A 22,411-nucleotide genomic window follows, 5' to 3' on the forward strand; every position below is an offset into this window, starting at 1 on the left:
AACAGGATTAGGGGTGGGTTCCATATGGGAATTTAATCTAATTTTGGAAGATATACATAAAAATAAATGCTTGGCAGATTAGATGAGCCTTTTGGTCTTTATCTGCCGTCATTTACTATTTTACATTCCTAATGATTGAATCACCAGTAACAGCAGTATTATCCCTGCCCTTCTGGGTACAAATCTCTGGAGATTAATCTTTGGTACAAAAGGTTGACACATCAGGTCCCTTGCCTCTCCAAGTGATTCACTCATTCCTGGAAATCTTGCTCTTCCAAAGTACTGCGGGGCTGCCAAAGTGAGAGAGGGACCACTCTACTATCCTGAAGGTATCCTCTATAGACCTTTCTATCTAGCTCAGCTCCTCCACAGACTATATTTGTTCTCTATGTTAGCAGCTATTTGCATCAGGTGCACAGATAAGATTATCTTCCCCAACAGAGAGATAATATCTGTGGCACTTGGTGCAAAAAAACAGATCGCTGCCTGAATTTTGTTTTTTATTAGTTATTAAATAGAGTGGGGAAACACTTAACCATGTTAAAGTTCTTTAAACTGCTAAACTGTGTGGCCTTAGAGGTTACGTTTGGAATTAGTAGGGAGGGATTCAATACAACTAGCCACTTAAGGTTTTGAATTGTTTAGATTTAATAGCCTAGAGCCTGCCTCCACCTCTGCAACGTCACACTCCCATAGTCCAAATTTCAGAGGCTCATTCTTCTAGCATCTCACCAACTCGCCACAGACACCAAGTTGATTAAGGAACCTCCTTTGAATCTCTCACCTAGAGTGAAGTATATTGGTTAATAAATCAGTCCCATACAATACCTAGGAAAAATGTAGGACCTCTACCTCTCTTCCTACAGTCCAATTCTCAGAAGCTCACTCTACTAGTGTCTCACTTTGCTATAGGCTCTCTCTACTAGAGTGTAAGGCTCTTGCAGAGAGATTTCAATTTATACTACCAGTAGGTATCAGTCCCTAGGGCAAGGTATATTGCTTAACTAATTAACCACACACAATAACCCCTGTGAACCTCCCCACCTAGGGTGTGGTATACTGACTAATAAAATAAATCATCCCCAATCAATATTCAAGGAAATTAAGCAGCTTTACCTCTCCTCCAGTTCTCAGACACACTGCTAGTGTCTCACTTCATTAGAGGCTTTAATTTGATTCCATAATTATGATAGTGCTTTCAACAACCCACATAATTACAGATGTCAGAATTTTAACTGCTAAGAATAAGAATCACAAAAAACTGTGCCAAATATTATTTAAAATTAGTATTTAAAATATTTTATATGAAAATAAATTTTGTTACGCTTTCCTCCTCCCCTACATTGCTGAAGAATTGTTTCCCAAAGAATAAGGAAGGAAGAACCCAGGAAGTACCCAGATAGAGGCCATTTAAAAAAATGAGTTTGCTTTTTTTGTTTTATGGATTTAAAGAGGTTCTACATAACTCCCTGTTAACAAAATACTAGCAAGGAAGTACTGCAGTGACACTGGAGTATTTTTTTTTTGTGGTATAAGATTCTGTGACACACTTGCATAGAACTTTTCATCCTTTGATATGCACAAATAAACAAAGTTTGGTTAAGATATAGCCGTTTTAAAATACAAATGAAAAATGTATTATCCAACCTTTGTTGTGCAACCCAAGATATCTTCCTTTGATTATTTTTTCCCTTTACTCCACTTTGATTCTTTTCCTTCTCTTTTTGCTTTTTGTTTTCGCTTTACTAGTTTCTGATCTTTTTAGTATAAGAGAACCCATTTTACTTGGCTACTGCTCAAAATCTATCCACTTGCTAGAAACACGGGAAACATAGTTATTAACTCCCGAGCCACCACTTTTAATTATTTTCTTTAAAAATTGAACATTCCTTATTACCATTTCCATGCAGGTTGGAATGAAACTGCTTCAGTGCTGAATATGAAGTTTTTATAAAGATGGTTGATTATTATTTACCTGAGTAGTAGCAACTGCAGGAGTCACAGAAGATGTGGCTGTTGGTGACAAATCTCCCGCTTGTTGCAAAAGAGAAGTAGCAGATTGTGGTACATGAGAACTGGAAACAGGAGTACTGCAGCTGGAGCCAGATACAGTATTGGAAAATGAGACTGCTACATCATTGTTGCTATAAATACCTAAAGAAATTAAAAAAAAATTAAGCTCAGAAGAAGCAAAATATAAACAAATATTTGGGACAACTGCATGGCTACACTTATCATGGAAGTCAAAACTAATGATGTATTTAAAATAAATATAGCTATAATCCATGGAATCTGTTTTGCATATGCAGATAGCAAATATTTTTTACTTGTAAGAAGGGTTTCCATAGACAGCAGGATGAATTAGTTATGACTCATGGGTGATGACATTCAACTATGCTATACAAACCCATTTCTCATAGCTCAATAAAAACTTTACTGAGCATGTGCAGGAATTCCTGCATGGATTGTCTCATGAGCCCATCAGCATTTTGTGGAGCTTAAGCTTTAGCGAGGGAGATGGCTAATAAGCATGGCTAACTCATCCTGCTATCTATACAGAACTCTGTTCACAAGTAAGAAAATTTGCTTTCTCCATTGACAAGCAGAACTGAATTAGCCATGACTCATAGGGAGTCCCAAGCTGAGGGTTGCACAGCGGAGCAATTACTGAAAAAGAAACTCGGATCCAACCAGTGGAGAGTGAACTACTGGGTGAACAAGCTGTGCAAAACTGCTTGCTGAAAAGTACTTTTGCTTCTTGGCATGCAGTCCAGATAGTAGTGAGATGTAAAGGTGTACACAGACAACCAAGTCATACTTTATAAATGCTCTCAGTGGAAGTGGCCCTGAGGTGAGCCACTGAAGCTGCTTTGGCTCTCTCTTTATTAGCCTTGATAGCAGCTGTAATCTGTAAGACAGTAAGAACACAACAGTGTGCAATACAATTTGGTACCCAACTGGACAGTAAAAACGCGGGAGAGCGCACACAGGCCACTCTCCTGTGCGCGCGATACAGTATCTTAATGTATTTAAATTAGGCCAGGCGGTAAAAAGAGGCGCTAGGGACACTAGGGCGTCCCTAGCGCCTCTTTTTTGACAGAAGCGGTGGCTGTCAGCAGGTTTGACAGCTGACGCTCAATTTTGCTGGCGTCTGTTCTCGAGCCCGCTGACAGCCATGGGCTCGGAAACCGGACGCCGGCAAAATTGAGGGTGCGGTTTTCGACCTGACCTCCGCAGGCCCATTTTAAATTTTTAAATTTTTTATTTTTTTTAACTTTCGGGACCTCTGACTTAATATCGCCATGATATTAAGTCGGAGGGTGCATAGAAAAGCAGTTTTTACTGCTTTTCCGTGCACTTTCCCGGTGCCCGGAGAAATTAGCGCCTACCTTTGGGTAGGCGCTAATTTCTGAAAGCAAAATGTGCAGCTTGGCTGCACGTTTTGCTTTCTGAATCATGCAGGAATACCTAATAGGGCCATCAACATGCATTTGCATGTTGCGGGTGCTATTAGGTTCAGGGGGGTTGGACGCGCGTTTTGGACACGCTATTACGCCTTACTGAATAAGGGGTAAAGCTAGCAAGTCCAAAACGTGCGTCCAAATGCCGGCTAACAGGCACAGCAGAAATACATAAAATGTATACTAAGGCAAGTCAGGTTAGGGATCTGACAGAATTCCTGTAGAATCCTCTTCTACTCCTGACTAAAGGGACATATTTAGCTAAGACCTCAGGGATGAAGTTGGTGACAATAATGGAGACCTCTGCTGTTTCAAAAGGGACTTAGCCTAACAGGGATGAAAGTCCTTTTTTGTCCTCAGACATGATGTGACTCCCTAGAAGAGTTGAATTCTATCTCATCTGTTGTGGATTTATGTCTATGAATGGTAACTCTTGTGGTGTTGAACTGAACATGGCTACACTATGTGGGAAGACTTCTTCCATCTTGGAGAGGCTCCAAACTCACTGTTCTGTCTTCAGGTGTTAAAGCGACAAATAAATTCTTCACTAACTCTGCCAACTGATCCAGGGGCTGAGGTACGCTATTGGCCAGGGTTGGAGGAGAGAGATTTTCTTGAGAGACCCATACGGATTCCTTCTCACACTGCTGGAACACTACCCAAGTGCTATTCTTGAAAGACAGCATCAACATCAATTCTGAGACACTCCATACTGATGGAATTTGACTTTAGACCTTCTTCTGCACCAGGACCTCTCCTGAAATCCTCTGTGCCAATAGATTCTAGTTCAGTACCTTCCTGGATGGTGCCATGATTACTTACACTGATGATGCTGAAGACATTGCTTTTATGAGTCGCTGCACCAAGTGTGTCTATGGTACCTTGGAATGAGTGTTTTGCACTATTACAGAAAAAACCCTCAAAGGGCTGGGGTTCAGGTAGAAAAGGTGCATTGGCATCATCGGCACTTTCTGTACCATGAAGGAAGATGGCACTTGCACCAATGTAGTTCCATCCTTCCTTGATGCTAAAGATGGCACCGCAGCCATAGGGCCCTACCTAGGCACAGACTTCTGCTTCTTCAGCTCAGACAGGGTCTACCCTGAAAACAGATCCCAGTTAGGCACTTGCTCCATACCTCTTATTAGTGAAGTCTTTTTTGCCTTGCTCAACCCCTAACCTAAGGCCGAACCAGTAACTGTTGCAATGGGTGTATGAAGGATGGGGTGAGCTCTCTCGATCAAGCAGGGAAAGGGTATGGGGAACCATGGTCCCCCCTCTACATACCAGACATCCCTCTCTAGGAGGAAGAACATCTCCAATGTCCGGACTTAAGTGCTCTTCTGAGGTCCCACATTTTCCATGTCTTAGACCAGGGGTAGGCAGCTCCAGTCTAGAGTGCCCCAGACAGATCTGGTTTTGAGGACATCCTTAATGAAATCACATGAATATATTTGCATACAATGGAGGAAATGTATGCAAATATATCTCATGTATATTCATTGTGGATATCCTAAACCAGAATTGGTCGTGGCACTCTAGGACTGAAGTTGCCTACCCCTGTCCTGGATTGCTGTGCCCTAGAAGATATGCAGCCACAGTTGTAGCAGTTCACACCTTCCCTGTGGGATGGTCTTGATTGCGAAGCCCAGATGCCCTTGACAGGAAATACAGACCAAAAACTACAAGGTAGTAAAATGATTTAAAAAAAAAAAAAAATAAAAAGACTCAAAAGAGAGAAAGAAAGAGAGAGGGTGCAAGTCCATGAGGTAGTTTGGAGAAAAAGAGACTAAAGGGCTCATGAATGCAGCAAGGACGTGCAGGAATTCACGCACATCCTCAGTAACATTTTATTGAGCTACGAGAGTTGGGTCCATTCAGCGCTGTCAGATGTTGTCACCCACAAGGTATGTTTAATTTAGCCATGCATGTCAATGAAGGATTTATAGAACAGTATACATTAAAAAAGATTTCAATTCCCCTTCTGCTCAAGTTGAAAAGCGAATCTCATAAGCATACTTATGAGGCACATTGCTATTAACAGTGGTATTTGTGCGTCACAAATACAAAACTGACAGTAATATATCTACATCTATGGGAGCACCTTCAGAAAATTGTAGGGTCGATATTCAGCACCACTTAGGATAAGTAAAGACTTATCTAGCTAAATGACAGCAGCTAAAGTTAGTAGGATATGACTTATCTGGCTAACAAGCAATTTATTTGGGGATATTCAGCAGCATAGTTGAGCTACTGAATATCCCATGTGAATTAGCCAGATAAGTCTTATCTGGCTAACTCACTTATCCGGATAACTTTGAATGTCGAGTTCTGTGTATTACTATGAATAAACGCAGCATTAAACTAGAGCAGGCTTATTTACCGTGTTCTGAGAACTAATAATCTGATATAAAAGAAGTTGAACATATATATATATATATATATTTATATAAAAAAAAGGGCAGACTAAACGTAAACCATATTGAGCCAATAAATACACCTGGACATCTTTGCAGGATGTTCACTGAATTGTATATAGTTGTTGCCAATTTCATAGGCCTAGAACTATTCACAAAATTATGAAAATAAAAACCTAAGAAAATTGGAAACCTACTATTTTGCCACAGAAGAGAGGTAACAGCCAATCTGAAACAACTACACTGACCTACAGGGCTCTTATAAACAATCTGCAAAGTATTCAGGACTGCAGATTTTCAATCATAATCATAGTTTTCTACAAATGATCATCATTCTTTATTAAAAAAACAAAATCTAAAGTTTATCATGTCTTGTAATATGCATCAACTAAAATAAATTAAAGTCTGAACATAAGAACATGCTATACTGGGTCAGACCAAGGGTCCATCAAGCCCAGCATCCTGTATCCAACAGTGGCCAATCCAGGCCATAAGAACCTGGCAAGTACCCAAAAATTAAGTCTTTTCCATGCTACTGTTGCTAGTAATAGCAGTGGCTGATTTCTAAGTCAACTTAATTAATAGCAGGTAATGGACTTCTCCTCCAAGAACTTATCCAATCCTTTTGGAAGAAAAATATTTCATTTTAAGGCCTACACTAAACAGTTAGAAATGTAGAGATTACTTACCTGATAATCTCGTTTTCCTTAGTGTATGCAGATGGACTCAAAACAAGTGGGTATAGTGTGCTCATGCTAGCAGTTGGAGACTGATCTGACGTCAGCACGGGTACATATACAGGAAGTGAAGCAATTCAGTAATCTTCCTTGCAAAGCTGTTATAGCTATATGAGTACTGACCGATCGATTAATGAAACAGGATTACCCTGACTGGTTGATAGTAGCTGGAGACCGCCAGGATTCTCAACCGGAAGGCGTCGACACCCGGCAGGGTGGAAGCCCTATGTAGGAAAACATGGCTTACCTTGAGCCTGTGAAATCCCATGAATATTGGCAGCCGGGCAGGATGCTGAGTCTATCTGCATACACTAAGGAAAACGAGATTATCAGGTAAGTAATCTCTACATTTCCTAGTGTGTAGCAGATGGACTCAAAACAAGTGGGATTTTACAAAAGCTACTCCTGGACTGGGCGGGAGGCTGCCCGAGGTCCGTGCAGGATTGCCCTCGCAAATGCGGTGTCTTCCCTGGCCTGGACATCCAGACGGTAGAATCTGGAGAAGGTATGGAGGGAGGACCATGTCGCCGCCTTACAGATCTCAGCAGGCGACAGCATCCGCGTTTCTGCCCAAGAGGCCGCTTGCGCTCTGGTAGAGTGAGCCTTGACCTGTAGAGGCGGTGGTTTACCCGCGTCTACGTAGGCTGCCTTGATAACTTCTTTGACCCAGCGGGGGATAGTTGCCCTTGAGGCCGCTTCCCCTTGCTTCTTCCCGCTGTGTAGAACGAACAGATGGTCCGTATTTCGTATTGCTTCGGACACTTCCAGGTATCTGGACAGTAGCCTGCCTATGTCGAGATGGCGTAGAATTCAACCGTCTTCTGACTTCTTCAAACCATCTGTGGTAGGTAAAGAGATGGTTTGGTTGAGGTGGAAGTGTGAGACAACTTTGGGTAAGAAGGAAGGAACTGTGCGAAGATTGATGGCGTCTGGCGTGATTCGGAGAAAAGGATCACGGCACGACAGTGCTTGTAGCTCGGAGACACGGCGTGCGGAGCAAACAGCCAGCAGGAACACCATCTTCAAGGTCAACAAACGGAGGGACAGGCCTCGAAGTGGACGGAAGGCGTGTCCCGCTAGAAAGTCCAACACTAAGTTGAGGTTCCACAGAGGTATGGGCCACTTCAGTGGCGGATGAATGTGTTTGACTCCTTTCAAGAAACATGACACGTCTGGGTGTGTGGCGATGCTATTGCCGTCACTCCGTGGACCGTAGCAGGAAAGTGCTGCCACTTGGACCTTGATGGAATTGAGGGACAGACCCTTCTGAAGACCATCTTGCAGGAAGTCCAAAATGATAGGAATTTTAGCGGCATGTGGATTGGCGCTATGAGCTTCGCACCAAGCTTCAAATATTCTCCAGATCCTTATATAAGTTAGCGATGTGGAGAACTTGCGTGCTCTGAGGTGTGTATCTATCACCGGCCCAGAGTATCCTCTTTTCTTCAGTCTAGCCCTCTCAATGGTCAGACCGTAAGAGAGAATTGAGCTGGATCCTCTTGGAGTATGAGACCTTGTCGCAGCAGGTCCCTGTGCGGCGGCAGAGGTAGTGGAGTCCCTGCCAGCAATCTTCTCATGTCTGCGTATCAGGGTCTTCTTGGCCAGTCCGGGGCCACTAGAAGAACCAGGCCTCTGTGCCGCTGAATCCTGTGTATGATGGTGCCCAGCAGGGGCCATGGCGGAAAGGCGTACAGCAGAATCCCCTGGGGCCATGGTTGTACCAATGCATCGATCCCCTGAGACCGAGGATCCCGCCTGCAGCTGAAATATCTGGATACTTGAGCGTTGGACTTGTCCGCTAGTAGATCCATGCCCGGGGTCCCCCACTGATTCACAATCATCTGGAACGCCATGAGTGTTAATTGCCAATCCCCGGGATGTAGACTTTCTCTGCTGAGGAAGTCCGCCGCGGTGTTGTCCTTCCCGGCGATGTGGACAGCGGAGATGTCCTGGAGATTTGCTTCTGCCCAAATCATCAGGGGAGTTATCTCTAGTGATACCTGTTGGCTTCTGGTTCTGCCCTGTCGGTTGATGTATGCCACCGTGGTGGCATTGTCTGACATCACTCTGACTGCTCTGTGTCACAGTCTGTGGCCAAATCGCAGGCATGCTAGCCTGACTGCCCATGCCTCTAGTCGGTTGATGTTCCATCCCGACTCTTCTCTGCTCCATCGCCCTTGGGCGGTGAGTCCTTCGCAATGTGCTCCCCAGTCGCTGAGGCTGGCGTCTGTTGTGAGCAGGGTCCAGGTCGGAGAGGACATCCTGGACCCCTGGCTCCTGTGGCTGTGCTGCAGCCACCATCGCAGCTGATTCCATACCCTGGCTGGTAGAGGTAGGTGTACGGTGTAAGTTTGTGATCGCGGGCTCCACCGGGATAGGAGGGCGCGTTGTAACGGCCTCATATGCGCCCGTGCCCATGGTATCACCTCCAGAGTGGATGCCATCAGGCCGAGGACTTGTAGGTAATCCCAAGCTGTGGGCCGGACGGCGTGCAGCAGGGCCTGCAGACGATTCTTGAACTTTTCTCTTCTTTTGGGAGTCAAGCTGACTGTCTGCCTGAGTGTCGAATAGGACTCCTAGGTATTCCTTCGACTGAGACGGCTGTAGGGAACTCTTGTTTAAGTTTACTACCCAGCCTAGGCTCTCTAGAAGAGCAATCACTCGGCTGGTTGCCCGATGGCTCTCTTCTGGCGATTTTGCCCTGATTAACCAATCGTCCAGGTAGGGATGGACGAGAATTCCCTTCCTCCTGAGGGCCGCCGCCACTACTACTATGACCTTGGTAAAGATCCGCGGCGCTATGGCTAACCCGAAGGGTAACGCCCGAAACTGAAAGTGTTGGTCCAAGTCTTTGAAACGTAGGTATTTATTTATTTATTTTATTTAAAATTTGTATATACCGACATTCATCCAGGATATCACATCGGTTCACATTGTAACGCAAACAGGCGCCAGACATGGCGCTTTACATGGTAGCGCTGATGATCCCGATGGATTGGGATATGCAGGTAGGCTTCTGACAGATCTAGGGATGTGAGCAACTCCCCTGGCTGTACTAAATTTTTGACAGATCGCAGGGTTTCCATGCGAAAGCTGGGTACCCGTAAGTAGTGGTTGACTGACTTGAGATCCAGGACGGGCCAGAAAGTGCCCTCCTTCTTGGGCACTATGAAATAAATGGAATAATGCCCAGAATTTATCTCCCCTGCAGGCACTGGAATTATGGCCTTGAGGGAGAGAAGCCTCTGTAAGGTAACATCTAGCGCCGCCCTCTTGAGGGGTGAACAAGGAGATTCCACAAACTTGTCTGGCGGGAGCCGAAGAAAGTCCAGGTAGTACCCCTCTCGGATGATGGTGAGGACCCACTGGTCCGAGGTAATCTCGGCCCACCTGCGGTAAAAGAGGGTCAGCCTGCCCCCTATGCTGCTACCCCCGGATGGGCCGGCTGATTGTCATTGTGGGGTACGGCCGGGACCGGAACCCGAGCCGGCTCCCCTCTTATTGTGCTTGGGCCAAAAGGACTGGTTCCTGGCTTGCGACCGAGGTTCACCATGATTTGGTTCAGTTCATCTGAATCATTACCCATGAAAACCTTCTCCAGTATGGGTACCTCCCCAACATCCTCTTCAGTAAACACCGAAGTAAGGAAATAATTTAATCTTTCCATGATGGCCTTATCTTCTCTAAGTGCCCCTTTAACCCCTCGAACATCTAACGGTCTCAACTGACTTCCTTGCAGGCTTTCTGTTTCGGATGTATTTTAAAAAGTTTTTACTGGGAGTTTTTGCCTCTATGGCCAACTTCTTTTCAAATTCTCTCTTAGCATGTCTTATCCATGTTTTACATTTAACTTGCCAGCGCTTATGCTTTATCCTAGTTTCTTCTGTTGAATCCTTCTTCCAATTTTTGAATGAAGATCGTTTGGTTAAATAGCCTCATTCACCTCACCTTTTAACCATGCCGGTAATCATTTTGTCTTCCTTCTACGTTTCTTAATGCGTGGAATACATATGGACTGTGCTTCTAGGATGGTTTTTGGTTTGTTTTTTTTAACAATGTCCACGCCTCTTGCATACTTTTTACCTTTGTAGCTGCTCCTTTCAGTTTTTTCCTATTTTTCTCATTTTATCAGCTTCCCTTTTGAAAGTTTAGCGCTAGAGCTATAGATTTATTTACTGTCCCCGTTCCTGTCATTAATTCAAAATTGATCATATTATGATCACTATTGCCAAATGGCCTCACCAACCGTTATCTCTCTCACCAAATCCTGTGCTCCACTAAGAATTAGATCTAAAATTGCTCCCTCTCTCGTTAGTTCCTGAAGCAATTGCTCCATAAAACTGTCATTTATTCCATCCAGGAACTTTATCTCTCTAGCATGCCCTGATGGCGTACCAGCCATGATCTAAATACTGTCTCAGTTGACCCTCTTCTGAAAAGATATATCGATTATTTTGAAAGACAATTATACAATGACAAGGGAATCTCAGGTAAAACTTGGCTCCTCTAGTAATAACTTCATTTTTCATCTGTAGAAAGATTCTCCTTTTTTCCTGCATTTTTCTAGTAATATCAGGAAATATCCTGATTTGCTTGCCATAAAATAGGTGCTGCTGTTTACGAAAATCGTAAGTCTTTTCTGACAAGAAAATGTGTATAGGGCATACAGGTACAAAAGAAGTCGGATTTTTTTTTTTTTTTTTTTTTTTTTTTTAAGTAGAACTAATTCCCCTGGTAGGGAAAAAGGTTTATGGTTCTGGGACACCGACGTTACGGTACTCATGGCTTCACGTTGAAAAGGTGAGTCCGGGTTATATGTATTAATCTTTGTCGGTTTCCTACTAAATTCAAATGAGAAATGGATCAGTTTGCTGGAACAATTTAAAATGTAGCCGGAGGAGCAGCCTGTGGAGCAGGCTGCACTCTAGGTGTCCTTGCTTGGCTGCACTCTAGGTGTCCTTGCTTGTCGTGCAATTCCCCTCTGATGAGCCCTAGTTCCTCGAGTACAGTACGCGGGGGGATAGTACCTGCTGGTCTGTAAAATTGTCTTCTGATATCCCTTCATGTTCCTCTGCGGGTATTAGAGGGTACATCTGGGGAAACAGAGGACAATTGACGCAGGGTGTCATGAAAGTCTTAATTGAGCCACTGCGTCTTGGATCTTGTCCCCGAATAGGTTGTCTCCTGTACAGGGAAGATATGCCAGCTTATCCTGTACTTCTGGGCATAGGTCTGAAGTTTTAAGCGAGGCCCAGCGTCTAGCACTTATGCCTGCTGCTGAGACTCTAGAAGCTGGTTCAAATGAGTCATAAGCAGCCCTGACTTCGTGCTTGCCTGCTTCTAGTCCTTTCTGTAGGATGGAAGTCAGGGAGTCTTGATGCTGCTGAGGTAAAGTGTCTGCAATTTCCTGCACCTTTTTCCACAGATTTCTGTTCTATTGGGTCATATACAATTGATATTCCGCTATTCGGGCTATCAACATTGACCCCTGAAAGACTCTGCATCTTAATGCATCCAATGCTTTTTGGTCCTTTCCAGGAGGAGCAGAAGAATGTGGCCGTAACCTTTTGGCTTTTTTCTGTGCCGACTCTACCAGTACAGAGTGGTGGGGCAGTTGACTTCTGAAAACCTGGGGCTTGTTGCACCAGGTACATCGCATCAGTCTTCCTGTTGACTGGTGGTACAGTACCTGGGTGGTCTCAGAGTCGGTGTAAAAGATCAAGCAGTACTTCGTGTACTGGTATCGTCATTATTTCTTTTGGAGGATTCAAGAATTGTAGAACCTCCAACATCTGGTGGCGAGCGTCTGCCTCTGTAAGTAATGGAAAAGGCATTTTGAAGCAGCTGTAGTGGTTTTAGTAGACCTGAGGGTAGGTCTAGTAATAGGAGTTACAGTAGTCCAAGTTTGAGAATATTAATGACTGTAGGACAGTGTGGAAGTCCTGTGTTGTTAGCAATGGTTTCTCCAAACTTATTTTTAGACTTGTGGCATTCACATACAGACCAGGCAGTGATGCGGAGGGGCAGCCCACCAGTACCGGGCACCTTTAGGGGCAATCGCTGAGAGAAAAAGAGATCAAAAAGACAAAAAAAATTGTAAAAACTTCGCGCTGAAACTGAAAATGCTGTGAACTCAGGGATGAAGAGACCCGCCCCCACTGACGTCATCACACTCAGCGGCGAGCCGGTAAACGGCCACCTTCTACCAGGCGTCGCGCGCCGAAGGGGTGCGCCAAAGGGGCACTCCCCTTTGTGCACCCCTTCATGCAATCTTTTGTGCTACGCTTATTTTAATTCCCTTAAGTTTTTCCTTTGTTAATTAACCTTTTTCATAGTGTTTATTAATCTCTTGTTTATTAAATATGTTCAATGTATTTGACTTAGGAAACCTATTTTCCTGCATACTCTGTTTTTAATGTAAACCGATATGATTTGTATCTGATACAAGAATGTCTGTATACAAAAATTCAAAATAAATAATTTTAAAGTATGATTTTTATTTATATTTATATTTACAACTTTTTAATTAGCAGAAGATACAGGCAGTTTAGAGTCATTCACATCTGTGTGCTCTTTCTTTACATCCACCTGGGCAGCATTAACTACCTCCTCTCTACTGGGATATTCTAGCTTCCCTGTTTTGGAAGATGCTTCCCTCCAAACTATTCGCTTGAGTGACTATCGGCTTACCCCCATGGTGTAGTTTAAAAGCTGTTCTGTCTCCTTTTAAATGTTAGTGGCTGCAGCCGGATTTCACCCTGGTTAAGGTGGAACTCATCTTGTCCGAATGGGTTCTCCTTTCTCTAGAATAGTCACTAGTTCTTAATAAATCTAAACCCCATTTTCCTATACAGTCTCATAGATGTACTGAGACTCTGGAGCTCAGCCTGCAAATGGTATAGAGAACATTTTCTGAGAATGTAACCCCAGAGGTTCTGTATTTCAATTTCCTGCAATGTAACCTCTGGGGTTACGCATTGCAGGAAATTGAAATACAGAACCTCTGGGGTTACATTCTCAAAAGATGTGCAGGCTGGGAGGCAGATCTCTTTCAATGGAAAGGAAACTCTAGAATAAGGGTCATGGGATGAGGGTAAAAGGGGTAGATCCAGAAATAATCTAAAGGAATATTGCTTAATCGAAAGGGTAGGGGATGCATGGAACAGCCTCCCTGTAGAGATAGTGGAGATAAAGACAATATCAGAATTCAAGAAAACGTGGGACAAGTACTGATGCTCTCTAAGGGGGGAAAAAGGGACTATAAAGCAGAACAGGAGTTTCCAAGTTGTTACTGTGGATTAGCAGCAGCAGTCAGCTGCTCTGCTGGGGACATAGCTTATGGATGTTTTCTTTGAAAATTTCTGGATTTCAATTTACTGCATGGTGGAGAGGTAAGACAAGGTTGATGGATTTTCCCTCTGTACCCTCACCAAGCAGACTGGCAATAATGTGATTTGAGCTTCAGATTACTGGAGATAATGAGCTGGATAACTCCGCTGCTGAGGTAGCAGCTCCTCAGATGGAGCTTGAGACATTGCTGAGAACTGACACGCTTACAACTCTGGCCCCAGATGGCACTAAATAAAATGTTCATGTGGACATTCCAAAGACAGTAATTCTGGAGACTAGCTGAATTAGAGGGACCTAGCCATTTGTCCTGGATCATCTCTCTTGGACCCTTTGATTTCCCAGATGGTGGTAGTGAGGGGGATGTAACTGAGTCTCTGAAGGTAAGCTCAGGAGTTTCAATGGGTAAGAGTTTTGCAGAGTCTGTTTCAGGTACTGGAGTCGTGCAAGTGTCTGCTCTTGTTTTCCAGACATCAATACAAGAATGGGTTAGCAGTTTGGTGAAACAAAAAATAATCACTATCAAGGAATTATAGAAGGCTCTTGCTACTATCGAGAAGTACATGTCTTTTCATCTAGATGATTTGATTAGTGTTGCTTTAATTCTGCTAACTAAAGTTTCAGTTTAAGAGACCAATTTGTTAGAGCACTGGGGGAAGTAGAGGTAATGGAACACCAAATACTAGCTTTTTAAGATGCAAATGTGGCATTGATTAAAGACAATCTGGCTATTTATTCCAAACTGGAAGGTTGGTAAAATAGATCTAGACTCCTCAATTTGAGATTTCTCAATTTCCCCAAAACTTCCAATATGACTCTTAAGGATATGTTTAGAAAATATTTATTCAGCATTTTAAAAGTTGCACCAGAAGCATTTCCTCATATGTCCAAGGTTTCTATCTTCTGATGGGGAAACAATAAAGCCCTCATGAAGATGATATAGAGGAAGAGCACCTGGCCTTAATAGTCTGGGCTTTATAAGGGTGTTGGACAGGTCCCTGGAGGAAGAAGTTGTAAGAGCAATCTTGCTTGTTACTGTCTGTTTGGAACCAGATCAACAGGGGATACTGAAACTTGTTTTCATCAAAACTGTATCTTGTACTGGGGTCAAAAAGTTTGGGTTTTTCCTGACATCCAAAATTAAACAAAATAAGTAGAAGCTTTTCTTACAGATGCACCAAATGTTTTCCATGATTAGGGCTGAATTTTTTCTTAAATTTCAATGTAAATGTTTGATGAAATATGCAGAAAATATTTTTTTTAGTGTAAACAATTGTGATTTTATTAGTTTCATCTGTACTAACTCCTCCTTTATGATTGTATGTCACTTAATTTGAAAGCAATTCTGTGTAAGGTCTGCTATTTCACAAGATTTTTTCATTTGCAACTTTTGGCATCTCTTTTCTTCCCTTGTTTCCTTTAGGATCTTTGTGTGTTTCTTTTTTTTTTTTCCTTATGAGTTAGTTTTTTCTTTTGGTTTATATGACATAATTGCTTCCAAATTTGTTTCAATGTAACATTTGAAATATAATTAAAAATGTTATAAAATACATTTTAAAAAAACAGAGCAGGAGATGTGGATGGGCAGACTGGATGATCTTTATCATATGGTCTTTATCTACTGTCATGTTTGACATTTAAGTTAATAAATGACCCTTCAGTTTTTTGCTTCCCTTTACCAATATCAGCAGTAAGCCCAATATAAATATCCCAGGCTCCAGAGGAAATGGGACATGGGATTGACTCCTTCACAATCCCTCCAGCATTTGTTAGAAACATTAGGGAAAATCTTATTGATTCTTGAATGGACAATACACAGCTTTGAATCCATTTTCTAATAAGTTTGACAAGATTGAAGTTTTCCTTAGACCTATTTCAATTTAACTCTACTGTCCATCTGTGTAAGAACAATTTGGTTCTTTCTCCCAGCTGTGCCTAGATGATCTTTTTATAGAAGCCTTGTTAATCTATAATCTATACACTTTGGAAAATAAGCCTTTGGTACTACCAGTCTACCCATTAAAAAGTTATAAAAGGTGGTGCGACACACACAGACATCAGTATGATCTAATAAGCCTCTCTTCATTTATTAAACCAAGGCTAAAAAGGGAGTCTAGAATCTCATATATATTAACTATACTCAGCATGTTATTCTGTATTTTCAGTGTTAAATACTACACCACCTGATTTCATCAGCATTTCCCTAAATAAATTTAACCATCACATAGAGGTAAGCAGCCAAAACATTGTTTTGTTTTTTTGTGTTTTTTGTTTCATTTTGATTTAGTGCACACTATTATTGATTTAATGCACACTAATTTGATTAGTGTGCACTAAATCAAAATGAAACAAAAGTACACCCCTACTACCATACAGCCCTCATTTAACACTCATCAAATAAATCTGAAAGCAGTGTAAAAGCAATTTAAAAATCAAAAAGTAATTTTAGAAAATATTTAAAAATCATTTTAAAATGCATTAGCAGAGAAAGTCAACTAAGAATGGAACTCTATGAAGCATATAGCATGCCTAGGCAGAGATCTATAGGACGTAAATTTACTATACTAGTAAAATGTACTCCACCAAAATATATCAAATGTGAACATTTTGGAGACCAAGATAGTTTATGGTTTTTCCATACTGATTTTACAAGATACAAGGTTAAATACAATCCACTCTTATTAAACAAATGATTATATAAATATTTAAACCCTAGATGGTTTTGGACTTCCTACCTTCATAACATTTGAAGCCCTGGTACAAGAGCATGAAATTAGATGCGATAAACTTACAAACAGACCTCACATCACTACATTTGCAATGACTTTATACAAATTATAGGAGCTCTAATACAGATTGCAACTGATACTATTAAGAACATCTGCATGGTTTTTAATGTTCTACAGCTTTAAACAATGCTTGGGATTTTCAGGTAAGGGCCTGCTTGAGGTATCTTAGAATAGACTGACTCAGGAAACCTACAGCAATTTTGTCTTGACCCTTTCTCTCAAAATGTTGCTTTGTGAAGATTGAATTTATGGTATCTGGTGCATCTTTGAGATCTTATTTCTAAGAAGTATCAATTTCTGTTTATCATCTTTATTTTTTGATAATCTATTTTTTGTTCACATTTTTCAAATTCTGCTTCTGTATTTATTAACCTACTGCTTAATAATTATATAAATTATACCAACTATTTTTATAGAGGTATGAGGATTACTCTTAAGTCACAATGGACAGTGAATAATTTATACTGACTTTAACAAAGTAATTGTAAGTCTTTAAAGTCCATGCAACTACTTTAAAGTCAGTTATTTATTTCATTTCTACACTGTAGTTTATATTTTATACACTACAAGATTTTCCAAGTCAGCTTTGCCACAGATGTTGAATTTAACTATTTACTTAAGAGATTTTATTTAATTGGAAGATGATCATTCCAACATTTATACAACAGATCTCATTTTAGCTTAGTTCCCATATGTGGTAAACATACAGATTGCATAAAATCTGACAGCAGTTTAGTGCTATGCAGATAACAAAATATCCAATACATGATTAATGAAGTTCAATCTAAATGTAAACATATTATTGTCTCATTCTTTTCTGTAGTGTTGACCACTTTTGTAGAAAACAATATATTAAGGAAGTGCTGAGAAAACATTTTGTTTAGATTTTTAATTATTGAGATTTTTTTTCCCAGTATTTTTTTTTCCTTTAATGCTTATTTCATTTTCTTAAGTTTACAGAAACAAAATAAATATTAAAAAAAAAAAAGGATTAAAAAAAGAAATGGGGCTTCCCTATCACCCAGAAAAATGCCAGGGCCAGGATCCTCCTCAGCCCCCACTTACGCGGTCCGGAGGGATCTGATGAAGAGGCCCAGGCCCTGGCTGAAGCTTCGGCTTTGCATAGGCCAAGGCCATGGAAAGTCACTGCACACAAAGGCCCAGTTGGAGGCATGGTCCTGAAGCTGAGGCCAAGGCTGGACATCAGGGCTTCAAGCCTAGGACCAGGCCTAATGCCAAGACCTGACTCAGAGGCTGAGGCCCAAGCTTGACAACAGGGCCCATACTGGAGGCTGGGTTCTGACACCTAGGCTCAGACCTGAGGCCAGGTACTGACACCAGGGCCCAATCTGGAGGCCAGTCCCAATCTCAGGGTCTCAGCCTAGGCCAAGTCCCAGAAACAATTCCAGGACCCAGTCCAGAAATTGGGTACTGACACCAGTCTTGAGGCTCAGTTCTGACACCAGGACCTGGCCCAGAGGCCAGGGTTACTTCACCACAGCCCAACCCGGGGGTCAGGTTCCTTCGCTGGGGCTGGCCCAGAGACTCTGTTCTGACACCAGGGCCTCAGCCTAGTCTGAGACCAGACTGCAGAGTTCCTCTTCTTTTTAAAATGACGTCGTCCACTGGGGTCGCACTGAGGTAATTTAACTCTGGTGCCTTCTTCCTCATTGGAGGCCACCATTTTCATGTATGGTTCGTTACAATAAAATGGCAGCCTCCACTGAGGAGGAAGGTGGCAGCATTAAGTTACTCCAGCGCATCCCCAGTGGACGTCATTTTAAGAAGAAGAAAATAAATAGGATCTCCGTGGCCTGTCATCAGTTCTGGGCCTCCACACCGGGCCCCAGTGTCGAGCCTGGGCCTTGGCTGAGGCCCAGATGTTGGAATCTGGCCTCTGGGACAGGCTCTGGCATCAGGCCTGGGCCAAGGCCTAGACATTGGAACCTGGCCTCCAGCGTCAGGCCTAGGCCTCGGCATCTGGCTTGGGCCTGAGTCCAGCCCAGACATCAGGACCCAGCTTCTGGGCCAGGCACCGGTGTTGGGCCTTGTCTTGGGCCACGTTGGGCCTGGACCTGGGCTGAGGGCCTGGACCTGGGCTGAGGCCCTGGTCTCAGGCATTGGTGTCAGGCCGTGGTGTCAGATCCCTGATGGAAGTGGTAAGTAGGAGCTGGGAAGTTTCCCGAACCTGGCAAACTTTTTCGGGCCTGGGCCTTTGCTTGGGTTTCAGCTGAGGCCCCAGAGTTGAGCCTGGGCCTAGGCTGAGACTCTGGCATCATGCTTGGGTGTACACTACTGCCCCTGCATTGGGCCATGGCCTATGCCTAGGCAAGGCCCTGGCCTTGGCACTGGTGTCGCCTCAGGGATATGCTGCGGACCCTGCTTTGAGCTAAGCCTACCCCTAGATGAGGCCCTGGCCTCAGGCCTGGGGCTAGGCCCAACTGGTGACTTTTGGTTTTTTTCCTAAAACCAAATATGAAAACCACCAAATTTCAATTTGGTGATTTTCAATTGTTTTCTTTTGAAGACCAAATTAAATGAAATAGCAATATTTTCTATTTTGTTTCTAACAAATGCACATCTCTATAACATATTGCAACTTGCTAATGTTGGTGTCATGTTTAGGACTTTTTTTTTTTGGAATTAGGGTAAGGAGTGGGAGGACTAGTGAAAAAATATGATAAAAGCATTTGACAGGCAAGTCAAATTCCTCTTTTTCTTAATATCCCTATAAGTCTGCAGCACTGAGACTTAACACGTGGATCCATGGGGAATGGAAGGGAAACTGATTGATTTATATGTCTAATAATATATCAGCACAAAATGTATCAAGCTCATAATATACCACCCGAACTTTCTCAGACCAAAGCAGACGAACTGGCTCTTCATTTCAGTAAAAAAATCTCTGATCTCCTTAATCAATTGCCATTAACCACTAGCTCTCAAGATAACACTTACATTCTCCCCAACAAAGATATCCAACTTAACTCATTCGAACCCATCACTGTCACAGAGATACAATCGGTGCTGAAGAAAATGAAACCTTCATCACACCCGTTTGATCAAATTCCCTCCAAAATGCTACTTCTCATTCCTGATATTATATCAAAATCTCTTGCTGAAATTATAAACTGTTCCCTGTCCCAGGGTATCTACCCAGATGAGCTAAAAACAGCTTCAATCAAACCCCTCCTAAAAAAATCGAATCTAAATCCAAATGATCCCAACAACTTCCGCCCTATTTCCAACCTTCCATTCATAGCCAAAATAATGGAGAAATTGGTGAACACTCAACTTTCCAACTACTTGGAAGACCACGGAATTCTGTCTCCAAACCAATATGGCTTTCGAAAAGCTGCAAGCACAGAAACACTACTTCTTTCACTCTCAGACTTCCTCCTCTCCGGAATCGATAAAGGCAAAGCATTTTTACTAATCCTCCTTGACTTCTCGGCGGCCTTTGATACCGTCAACCATTACCTCCTGCTAAAACAACTGGCAAATATTGGAGTGACAGCTACTTCACTAACTTGGTTCAAAACCTTCCTGGAAAACAGAGGTTACAGGGTCAAAATACATAATACAGAATCCCAATATCACCCCTCCACTAGAGGGGTGCCACAAGGTTCCTCCCTGTCACCCACTCTATTTAATATATACCTTCTACCACTTTGTCAATTACTCACAAAATTAAACCTGAAACACTTCCTCTTCGCTGACGACGTACAGATTGTGATCCCTTTAAAGAATCAATCTCGATAACAATGGAATACTGGGACAATTGCTTACTAGAAATCAAACACCTCCTCAACAGCCTAAACCTAGTCCTCAATGCGTCTAAAACGGAATATCTCCTTATAGCACCTGAAAACAACAATACACTTTCAAAGCCTCCAACACTCCTACAAACCACACATGTAAGAGATCTAGGAGCCTTCTTAGATAATCGTCTTAGCCTCAAACCATTCATTAACAGAACTACCAAAGACTGCTTCCACAAATTACATATCCTGAAAAGAATAAAGCCACTTTTCCACGCGCATGACTTTAGATCAATCCTGCAAGCAATAATCTTCTCCAAACTAGATTATTGCAATTCTCTTCTACTAGGCCTCCCAGCTTCCTACACCAAGCCTCTACAAATGGTACAGAACACAGCAGCCAGAATCCTCACAAACTCCAGGAAAATCGACCACATCTCCCCCATCCTCAAAGACCTTCATTGGTTACCGATCCACTTCAGAATTATGTATAAAACCATCATGATTATCTACAAGAACATCCATCAACACACTCAACTCGACCTACAAATCCCTTTTAAAAAACACATATCAGACAGACCCATCAGGGAACACTACAAAGAATCACTACAGGTTCCACATGCCAAAACCTACCATCATAAATCCTACAGCTCAAGAGCTCTCTCATCAGCAGGTCCAATCCTTTGGAACTCCATCCCACCGGACTTAAGACAAGAACCATGCGCTCCAACTTTTAGGAAAAGACTAAAAACTTGGCTTTTTAAAAAAGCTTTCCCAGATCTGGATTAAATTCCCCACTCATCATCAGCATAAACACAAAAGTTAGGAACTGTAAAAAAAAAACAAAAAAAAACCCACTAACTTCACACGCAGTCACAGCAACATTTTATTATACTTCACAACAATAATATATCTGATCATTTTGCTACACATCTATATTTTATATTTTATAATATTATACTTATTTATTAATTGATACAGCTGGTTAAAATGCTAATAGTCGTTCTACAATTCCTCCCCTTTCATTTCCAAGTTATTCGTCCATGTTTTTTGTAACTTTCTCACATCCAAAATATTGTTTTAATTTTTGTTAAGTTTCATACTATATTTGTTGTTGTATTGGGAAATGTTCTCTACTTTGTTACTCTCTGCCTTTACCCACATTGTTAATTGTAAACCGGGTTGATGTGATTCCTATCATGAAACTCGGTATATCAAAAATAATAAATAAAATAAATAATAAGACCCACAGCAAAACTTGCACTAGTTAGGAGCGTTGATTTTGATCACCACGCTTGGCTAAAGCTGGCGCCTCCACAGGGATGTAAAAAAATAAATTATGGAAATGATTTGCGCACAGAAATCCACATACACATGAAGAAACGCGTTTACCTCAGGCCCTGTGAAATAAGCAGCCACATCCACACAGAAAAGCCGCACCAATAATCCACGTATAAAAGCGAATGAGCAAACGGGTATCCCTTTTCAGCGAAAGTATGACCCTGGAATATATTTTTTAAATTTCGAATAAATGTGTGCTGCAGAAAACATAAGAACATAAGAAATTGCCATGCTGGGTCAGACCAAGGGTCCATCAAGCCCAGCATCCTGTTTCCAACAGAGGCCAAACCAGGCCACAAGAACCTGGCAATTACCCAAACACTAAGAATATCCCATGCTACTGATGCAATTAATAGCAGTTGCTATTCCCTAAGTAAACTTAATTAATAGCCATTAATGGACTTCTCCTCCAAGAACTTATCCAAACCCTTTTTGAACCCAGCCTCACTAACTGCACTAACCAAATCTTCTGGCAACAAATTCTAGAGCTTAATTGTGCATTGAGTGAAAAAGAATTTTCTCCGATTAGTCTTAAATGTGCTACTTGCTAACTTCATG

The 22,411-nt window shown here is 42.1% G+C and overlaps 1 protein-coding gene across 3 annotated transcripts in view; it reads right to left on the reverse strand.

Moving 5' to 3' along the window:
* Positions 1-22,411, reverse strand: part of MLLT10 (MLLT10 histone lysine methyltransferase DOT1L cofactor) — a 785,717-nt gene that overhangs the window by 335,076 nt on the left and 428,230 nt on the right. For all 3 annotated transcript variants that reach the window (XM_029588723.1, XM_029588721.1, XM_029588724.1), the window contains one exon: positions 1,976-2,154. In XM_029588723.1, the coding sequence (XP_029444583.1) occupies positions 1,976-2,154 (179 nt within the window). The remainder of the gene's footprint in view (positions 1-1,975; positions 2,155-22,411) is intronic.

The sequence above is a fragment of the Rhinatrema bivittatum genome, chromosome 2, assembly GCF_901001135.1.
Source record: "Rhinatrema bivittatum chromosome 2, aRhiBiv1.1, whole genome shotgun sequence".
Lineage (NCBI taxonomy): Eukaryota > Metazoa > Chordata > Amphibia > Gymnophiona > Rhinatrematidae > Rhinatrema > Rhinatrema bivittatum.